Source organism: Etheostoma spectabile, chromosome 9 (assembly GCF_008692095.1).
Source record: "Etheostoma spectabile isolate EspeVRDwgs_2016 chromosome 9, UIUC_Espe_1.0, whole genome shotgun sequence".
Classification (NCBI taxonomy): domain Eukaryota; kingdom Metazoa; phylum Chordata; class Actinopteri; order Perciformes; family Percidae; genus Etheostoma; species Etheostoma spectabile.
In genome coordinates, this window is record NC_045741.1 from 27,481,611 (window position 1) to 27,491,871 (window position 10,261).

Here is a 10,261-nt window from a genome sequence, read left to right on the forward strand (position 1 = left end):
CATGGCTACGGCAACATCCATACGGGAAGGGAGGGATTAAACCTGGATGTGGATTTTAAGGCTGCAACCAAGGATTATTTTCACTCTTGATTAATCTGCGGATTATTTTCTGGATGAATGGATTAGTTCTTTGGTCTATAAAATGTCAGAACATTGTGAAATATGTGGATCAGTGTTTCCCAAAGCCCAAGATGATGTCCTCAAATGTCCACAAATGTCCACAACTCAAACGATATTCAGTTTACTTTCACAGAGGAGAGAAGAAACTAGAAAATATTCACAATATTCAACGAGCTGCGATCAGAGAACTTTTTTTTCATAAACTTCTAACTGAACAATTATCGTCCAGATGTCCGTTAACTTCCTCTTTCTTTGTACTGGCGTTCTAAATTCCGGTGGATTTTGTTTAACTATGGTTAACTGCTCCTCAGATCTCTACAGGGTAAATCTAGAAAGCTAGCTAGACTATCTGTCCAATCTGAGTTTTCTAAAACAACTTTTGAACGTACAAATATTCCACCGAAACAAGGTCTTTCCAGAGTCTATTTAGCGGCACCGCGGCTTCATGCGTAATTTAGCACCACCCAAGATGATTGTGATTGGTTTAAAGAAATGCCAATAACCCAGAGCAAGTTTTTCTCCCATCCCGGAATACTGTGTGTACTAGCCAGACCCTCCTTTGCAGCGCTGTGGAGGAAGGTCTGACAATGAGACGAGACTACTGTTGTATTAATCCTCCTGCTTCCATCCCAATAGGAGATCCTGTCTACCTGCTGGTCCTCGGGGGCCGACAACAGGCCCACTTTCACCCAGCTGGCAAGCATGCTGGAGAGGCTCCCCAAACTGAACCGCAGGCTGTCTCACCCCGGACATTTTGGGAAGAACACTGAGTACGTATCATAGAAAGAGGAGCTTTAGTTATGATGCAGGGTGGAGTGGCCTACAACACCCATTTACACCAACATTCAAAGAGAGTCTGCATCAGTTCGTTAACGTCATATCCATCTACATTTCCAAGTCATATAAGAAGAAATGTGATGGAGCCAAAGGATCCAATACATCATCAATCCAATGAAAAATGTTGTAAATAGGATTTTTGTAAAGAAATGTGAATATTATAAAGCTGGCCTGCTGAGTATCAACTAATATGAATGACCTTTTCTAATGTGACTGCTATTTTGTATTTTGAGAAAAGCTCTAGTAAGACTCCCACGTTGCTCTGCCAATGGATGGAGTTGTTGCTCCCTCTATGCTTCCTTCCTAACTTTTTCTCCACACACTTTCATAGGGTTTCTCACAGTCAACAGTAATATCCTCGCTTGTGTTTCCCAGTTTTACTTCAACTTCTTTCTCCTCTCTCTGTGATTTCCTCTCTTCTGGGTGCCGACCAATCCGCGTCTGCCTGTTCCTGTTGTATCTGATCTCCACGGCCTTCCTTCCATCGCGTTTTCCCCCTCTGTCCATGCCTCTTTTTCCCTGTCTGTTTATGTGCACACGTGTTTTCCACCACTCCTTTATTTCACTCTGTTCTTCTCCTGGCGAAGGCCGTGGGATCATCATTACTGCCTGAGAGATCACTGCCATCAGGGTATACACGCCCACTGTCCATACATGTACAAATACAGCAGCTGAGAGGAAAAACTCAAACTTTCTTTGGATTTGACTCTTAATATTGGCTTGAGAAAATATTGACAACACCACTTGAAAGAAAAGTTCTTATCTGGAGTGGCATGTCCGACTTGTCTTCACCTTGAGTTCAAATGTGATCTGTGTCTGAATTGATGAAGCATTCTTGTTTTCTTGACGTGTGAGCAGATCTAAAGGTATGTAGACAGGTTCTGGACAAACATTGTGTGATAGATGACTGGGTAACAGGAAGGGGAGGGTCATGAGCCGAGGGAATAGATCTGAGGCACCCGTGCGCTACTTCTCTGCACTCTGTCCAAGTAGGCTGAACTTAGAATGTTAGAACTATTGTAGCACACATCAGTCATATACCTCTTTCACACCATTGACCAGGGTTATCTGACCATTGTCCAACCCTTCTTTTGTCACTTCAAATCAAGCCAGTCAACACGGGCTGATCTCTGGTCATAACAACTTAGGTACAACCTGGGTCTCAACCCAGGAGCAATTTATACTAATTCTTAACATCTGTCTGTATGTCAGTGGACAATGATGTATCCTCATCGCAGGAAGGCTGCTGGTTGTTAGTAAGCTACAACTCTACAGTAATTCAAGTGTTGCCAGCACTCTATCCTTGCAGATTAGTTTTTATCATCCCCGGTTTTGAGATACTGGATGTGTGTCTGAGATGTAACAGTGTTTATTAGCCTCACTAGCAGCGCAGCTCCAGGAATGGCAATGCTGTGTCTTCAGACTCAAATATCTCAACAACTTTCATTTGGATTGCCATGACATTTAAATCACACATGTATGGTCCCCATATGATGAATTGTAATATTTTTGGGGATTGCTTGACATTTTGCATCTGTGGTTCACAGGGTGGGTTCCGGGGACCCCCGGGGTCCTTGAGGGGGTGCAAAGCAGACAGATAAATCATTAATTTCAGTAGTATCCAACCATAAGTAAAACAATGACAGAATGTATGACTATTTGGTCATGGAATTTATAAACGTTCTGTAATAAAACGCAAAAATCCAGTCAGATGGGTCCATTAAAGACTGATCTAGCACCATCATCGAGTCAAAATCCAGTTTCTTCATTACTTTGCTTTATGTCCAGATACGTGCAGAACTAATGACATTCCCAGCAGCCCCATCTGTACTTTGTTCCTGTCAGCTAATGTTAGCATGCTAACACACTAAACTAAGATGGGGAACATGCAACATACTTGCTAAACAATCGCATGTTAGCATTGTCATTGTGAGCATGTAGCATTCTGTAATTAGTATTGAGTAAAAATTCAAAACCTCAAAGTACAGCCTCACGGCCCTTCCAGCCCGGCTTGGACTTGGTCTGTAAAACCGTAACGTTCAGTGTCGTGATCAATACAAACAAATATGCCACTCACCTCCAAAATACTGGGATGGATCTCCAAACTTGGACAAATAAAAAAACAATATCTGAATGAAGAGGTAATGACATAATATGTGCATGGGTGTTCTGACCCTTTGAAAATTGTCCAAAATATGAATACTTATTGTATTTTGATAACCATGATCTCAGCAAGATGAGAGAGATACAACTGTCCCATGACATCATGTTTCAATGGGTCATCTTTAATGGATCATATAGCAAACAACTGTGTAAAAGCCCCCACACTGAGATTACATGAGGGGCTATGTGTTCAGCCTTATTTTGACTCCTGAGAGAGAGCAATGAGCTGAAGACAATACTGGAAATAATGCTAGAAAGAAACCTGTGATCATGCCACAGGTATGTGTCTCTCCTGTGTGCACTCTGGTACTGCATGAGGTTAGTGAACTGTGTGTGTGTGTGTGTGTGTGTGTGTGTGTGTGTGTGTGTGTGTGTGTGTGTGTGTGTGTGTGTGTAGTTTCCTCAGGCAGGAGTACAATGTATGATCTGTGAATGTAATGGGCTTCACCAGCATGATCATGAATATGATCTTATACATATATGTATATACACTGCTGGAGGTTATATTTAATATACAGTGTTTTACAAGGGTTTTAATTTGGAGCATTTTAATTGGTACTTGAGTCAAATTTGTGTATAGTTTTTTTAGACACTGTGTAAACTGTTGTTGGATTGGTGTTTTTTTTTGTTTTTTAGGGTTGAGGTTTGATCTGTCGAGTATTTTTGTACATGATGTGTTGATACGTTGTAAGCTTGTGTTCTGAAAAATTGAAGATATTAAAGCTGATCTCCAGTGACCGTGTGTTCCTTTTTGTAATATTGCTATTGTATAACAACACTCTGTGTTATGTATCAGGAAATCATGATGATGCCAGCTAAATGTGCAGTACATGTTGATGCAATATTATCATATACAATATAAAAACATATAATAAGACTACTTACATCAAAAACAGTACCAGGATCAGATCTAGTTTTTGACATTTCTTACATTCAAGACCAAAATAGGAAGTAAGCCGTAAACATATCAAAATGAATTTAAAAAACATTGGGCGGTTGTGCCTCAGGTTGTAGAAGGTTGGTGGTTTGATCCCTGGCCCTGCAGTCCCATGCTGAAGTGTCCTTGGGCAAGACACTGAACCCTGAATTGCTCCGGAATTGGTGTGTGAATGTTATTTGGAAGTTTGAATAAAGTGTAAATGTAATGTAATAAGTATTTAAGGTGTAATAACAGGAGCTGTGCAGTTCATAATTCAAACCCAATGAAAGTACATCAGTATCAATTATCCAGTTGTATTTCTACATAGGAGAATGTAGGTAATATCTAGGTAAACAGAGAATGTGCCCTAATGGGCTTGCATGAATAATTGGATGGTATTCCATGCCATGAATCAATCCATATTTACAATGTGCTCGATTCCATTGTATTTATAGTGTCAAATCACAACAGGAGTTCTCTCAGGATACTTTACAGATAGTGTAGGTCTAGAACACACTATCATTTACAGAGACAACAATTTCCAACATGTGAGCAAAGTGTGAGCGGCCCACACTGGACAGACCGAGACACATTGTGGGCCCATACAATACACACACTGTGGGCACTTTATTTTTTTGAACACAATGCGTGGCTTGAAGTTTATGAGCCTAGAGAGGCTGTGTTATATTGGGGTTTGTAATTTTTGGCGTCATTGTTGTGTTATAGATATATCTTCTTTACATCTTCTTCGGCATGTTACAGGCTTACAAAGTGAAAAAGCCCAAAGTGCCAAAAAAAAAAAAGCCCAAAGGGACTCACCCTCTCCAACAGAAACCACTGTTCACAAACAGCTCTATTGTAGTCCAGCCGTTGCTCCTGTGATAAACAAGCGTCACTTTGTAAAACACTTTATAGTGCTCGCCTAGTTGCTAGCGTGGCACGCCCTAATTCTCCGCTTCTGACTGGCTAGTAGTCCTTACCTAGCTACTGCACACGTTTGACTCCCAACAAAGATGGAACCGAAGTGAGATGTGTCACTCTGTAGCTAGAACAGAGAGCTCAACACACAGGGTGAAAAGAGGAGCTGCAGCAATGTGCAGTACAACCAAAACTTGGTTGTTGTTTTTTTGTTAAATTAAACCATGTAAACATGTTTTACAAACCTATTCTAGTACAACCTCAAAATACAATTATAAACCTGAAAATGAGCGTAATATGGGTGCTTTAGCAAAACTTTTTTTAAACAAAACGTTAAATATATTAACACAACTCAGACTTCCTTACCAATTTATTTTAACTCAAAGTTTAACTCCCGACTGGATATTTAGATTTTTTTATTCCATAAATAAATTAGTTTTACAGGAAAGCTGTGCGTAAACAGGTTTATATATACATATTTTCATTTATTTAAAAATGTATTTAAACTGCAAAAACCCAGATTTACGGTAATCCTGAAGTGCAAATACCCAGAGTTAGACAATCCAAAATTATAACTGAACAAATACACGGGGAACAAGCAGGAAACACTCGACAATAGACGACAAACCTACACCAGACAAAGGAAGCACACAGAGACTAAGGGTACTTCCTATAGCACTTAAATTGCCTCCTCACAGCCTCCACTTGCCTTCCTTCCTCGCGTCTTAGACCCTCCGACCGAGGAGGCACGGGAGTGACATGAGGAAATCATCTAAGGACAGAGGAAAGGAGCAAATGTGTTTTGGAGGGTTGAGACCTCCAATCCTCTGAAGCGTGACATGAATTCGTCAGCTTTACAGGCAGAGTTAGCAACTCCTTCAGATGCACGGCTTCCAGGAAGGCTCGTGTTCCCTCGCCCATATCTCCTCGTTGCTCGCTCTCCGGTCCAGAAATAAGAACTTTGAGACGGCCTTCACCAAGGAGGGACAGAACAACTTCTGGTTCAGCCAAGGACCGAGGAGTTGAGGAGCTATCCCATAAGGATTATGAGATTCAGCATAAATACACAGGGTGACGAGGGACAGGTGACATGAGGGCTGATGAACAGGCAGACAATCACAGAGGCGGGAAAACACAAAGCAGGACAAGAGAAACTACAACTACAAAATAAAACAGGAAAATAAAGCAAGAAAACATCAACAAGAATCGGGGGCAAACTAAATAGAATACAGCAAAATGAACAAATGACAGGGATACAAGCAAAGCAAAGAATGAATTAACACAATAAAACAGGAAAAACTAAAACAACTGAAAACCGCAACAATGACATTCTCCTCCTTTGCACCGGGCGGCAGCTGACTGGGAAACGGTAACGTTGGCAGGGCTCCTTCCGCACGTCTGTCTTTGCTTTTAATTAATAAACTGAATGGACAGCTGTTTAACAAGCGTCTCCCGTCCTTCCTTCGACCACTTCACATCAGTTGTGGCTCCCTAGACCCTTTCGGCTATCGGGACTTAATAGGCTGAATTCATTCACAGACAGACAAGAGTTAAAAAATCTAAATTATTCACATGCACTTACAGAACATTACTGCCATACTGTATATGTATTATAAAATGACAAAACATTTGGTAACAAGTCAGGATTCACAGAGAAACACTTTCTTGGTAATGAGAGGGAAATCTGCCTCAAGAGGGAACCTCCAAATACGGGTGTATGCTCTACCGGGTGAGCTACCCAGGCGCCCGTGGATTACTTATTATATTCCCCGGTGTGTGCTATATTGCTCCTTCTCGCTGAGCCGTGGCGGCTGTGCCTACATGCACCAGGATGCATTGCGTGTGCGCAGCAACTTCGCCAAGCTGTTTCAGTTAACAAAATAAACTCACAAAATGTCAAGAACAACTTCTGAAATCACCTTTGTCGCCCCAATTCGCCGTCACCAGATGCTTCTTTTCACCTGGCAGTGAGCAGCTTCATAAGAAGGAAGTTGACTGCATCACAAATATATTTATTTATTTATTCCTCCCATAGAATCCATCTCCTTCCAAAGGGGTGCTGACAAGTTGTTAGTGCAGTGACAAAAACGAGATCCAGATGTGTTCCAGTGGAGATAATCTTAAACTCTAATCCTGGGATTTGAACCTAGATGGGTTTGGCGAGCGCTCTCCGCTGCATTCCTTTGTTCCCCTGCACTGCTTACTCCACTAACTGTCCATTTACAGTAAGAGAGTCTTTCTCTTTCGGTAAATCTGCACAGATTTAAATCTGACGTAAATCTGCACAGACTTACAGAAAGTGAAGTGAGCACCGATTGACAAAGGACGAGAAAGTTTCCCGAGCTTTGAAGCAAATTTGACATTGCAGCCAAACAGTGAAATTACAACTTCACAGACTCACTGTACACGGTGAAAGAAAAGTCTGTAAATCAGTGGGTGCGTTATTCCGAGCATCACAAACAGAACTGACTTGTTTCACTGTCAGAATTTGAATTTAACAATTAAATTCACGTGAATTATATGATTGGTTTTTGGCAGGTATTGAGTCAGTCATTATCCATGATAACCTTTTAAATGACCATGATAACTTTTAATTGTCCCTTGGCAATGGAAACACATTTTGCGAAGATTGCATTCAGCGTCTTCAGTATGAATATTTACACCATAATCACAGTTTGAAGAAATGTCTGCATTAAACAAAAGTCAACATTTCAAAAATCGGTTCACTGCATCCTTGCTCTACGCCTCTGATGTGATGTCCTCAGAAACACTGTTAGTTCTGATGTTTTTCAATCAGAAAACAACTCTTCATAAATCAGCTACATAAATATATATATTTTAAACATCCATGTGCTAGCCCAAACCATGAATGCATTCCCATTCTAAATTTCCCTAACATTTGCTCTTTTAAATCCATAATTTTAATCTGCTATCTGTTACTGTTTTATCATTTATATCATAATGTCTATCTGCATTTTGTAAATAAGGGCTGGAACCAAAGAGAATATGAGAATGTCACACGGATTTACAGTAAGAGGAAGTCACAAGAGGTCAGGAGGACTGGGTTTCAATAGCAGAAGTGTTTCAAACTGAAGTAAGGTTTGCTTTATCATTCCTGGGATTACCACTTCGCCTTTCTCGCTTTGTCACATTTGACGAGGGTCATAAAAAAGGAAGGTTTCACAATTCTCAAATGCTTGTCGGTCTTTCCTTGACCCTCACTGACCCTGTGGATGGTGATGAAACACGCCACAGTATGTCTGTATCTTATCTGCAGTCACGTTCCAGTCAGAAACATGACTGGGAGGCACATGACACTCATCAACGCTTGCAATGCTTATGTGTAGAACTGCTCTTTTACAAGTAAAAGTACCACAAGTTTATCATTGATTTATGTGCAGTTATACATTTAAACATTTTAGACAAGGTTATTTTTGCATATTCATGCATGTTAGTGTTCTTGCTTTCTTATTACTTCTTTTTAAATGTGGTTATCTACTAAAACATAACCTGATGTTACCATTGCTTTTATCATCCCAAACGTTTTGAATACTTTTTGGATAGTTTGGATCCAAAGTCCCCACATGTTGTTAATCTCTCTGAGTCAACATTCCCTGCTCCAATGACTCACTTCCTTTTCTGGCATCCTGGTCTGTCCGGGCCAGAAACCGTTGTGCAAACTGACTTTAAACTTATTATCAGACCTGCAGTCAGTGTGAGTGTCTGATAGCCTCAAACATCACACACATCTCATAGTGGGTTCATAACACGCACATGATCACTAATTACTCAAACTTTTGCCAGTTTCAATTGTTGACATTTTATATTTGTTCTGCCTTTTGATTCCTTTCCTGTTTTTGTATGTCATCATTTAAGTTCCTCCAGTCTGTGCAATGAATGACTAGGATTTCAGGGGAAACGAACAGGATGTGGGCAAGCATTGCAAAACCTGCAGCGAAAAACAAGTAAATACTTGCCCGAGTTGGGTAATCACTTACAGCAAAAATGTGTGCTTTTAAAGATTTATTTGGGCCATGTTGGCCTTTAATGGATGGGACAGAGAGAAAGTGGGGCCTTGTGGGCTTTTAAACTTGTTGCTATAATTCTTGTGAATGCTGGCTTTTTATATGGATCTATTTACAGTCTGCATGGTCTTTCAGTGATAATGTTACTTTGACAACAATACAAAGTAAACATGATGTCCACTCACTGTGTGTCATATGGTCTATGCTCATTTATTGAACATTTAATTGGATATATGCACTTTTGCACATGTGCACATTTTTATGAAGTATTATACAGTATGAAGCTGCTGTTAGGGCACCGGAGCAATGCATCCATGGGAAGTACATTTACATATAATGCAGTCAACAAGCTGCTCATTACACATCTATGCAAAGTGACAGCTGTACTGTAGAAAAGGTGTGTAGCTGAGCTCCGGTTCCCTAGAACTGTTGCACCACATTCTGCACCACATTCTGCACCACGGTTATACACCCTCTTGTTTCCAAGCCCTGGCTCAGGCGACATGCAGCAAAGGGCCGCAGATTGGATTCAAACCCGGACCACTGCCAAGGACTCAGCCTACATGTGGCACACACTCTGTGCCACCATATCTGGAGATTTCAATCTATGTAAAACACCTGACGCCTGTTTTCAAACCAACAGCCCACATAGGAAATAAATATGATGCAATGTAAGAAAAACGCAGCATCAGAGCCATTAACAGTATGGCTAGTTCAGAAGGTTCCCAAACCTTTTCATGTTAAGAACCCCAAACTGAAATAAATTAGGCCACGGACCCCCATCTGATAGGATTTATGCTTTTCCATGTTTTCATCACAGTGTATGAAACCCATGACCAAAACAGCCTTACATTCATCAGTCGTCGTGTTACTTATGAATGTAATAATAGTGATTAGAAATGATTGCCCTTTTTGCCGGGGACCCCCTGCACCCTACTTAAGGATCCCCTGTGGGTCCCCGGACCCCACTTTGAAAACCACTGGGATAGTTGCTGAGATTTCCTAGAACTGATGAGAAGACCTGCCTTTAAATTAAAGTGTGAATGCAAGGAACATCATGACACTGTGAGATTGAGTATAAGGTGACACAACTACTACCGCCACTGAAGTTTGTATGGTCCATTAAAGCTTTACATCTGGAATGACTCATTGTGGACGACTGGGACTGGGACAGTTGTCTCGGCTAATAGACACAGTAACTCCAGAGAAACACTGAGAATTACGTTTTTCACAAAGATGGACCAACAGCAGTCTTGGAAGAAGTATTCAGATCCTTTAC

At 40.9% G+C, this 10,261-nt stretch overlaps 1 protein-coding gene and 1 long non-coding RNA gene across 3 annotated transcripts in view; both read left to right on the forward strand.

Annotated features, from left to right (window-relative positions):
- Positions 1-3,857, forward strand: part of LOC116695603 (kinase suppressor of Ras 1) — a gene marked incomplete at its 5' end in the record, with an annotated part of 81,929 nt that extends 78,072 nt beyond the window's left edge. For both annotated transcript variants that reach the window (XM_032525990.1, XM_032525991.1), the window contains 1 exon segment: positions 757-3,857. In XM_032525990.1, coding sequence (XP_032381881.1) covers positions 757-903 — 147 coding nt within the window. In that variant the 3' untranslated portion in view covers positions 904-3,857.
- Positions 1-10,261, forward strand: part of LOC116695664 (uncharacterized) — an 813,105-nt gene that overhangs the window by 525,834 nt on the left and 277,010 nt on the right. The gene's annotated exons all lie outside the window — the stretch shown is intronic.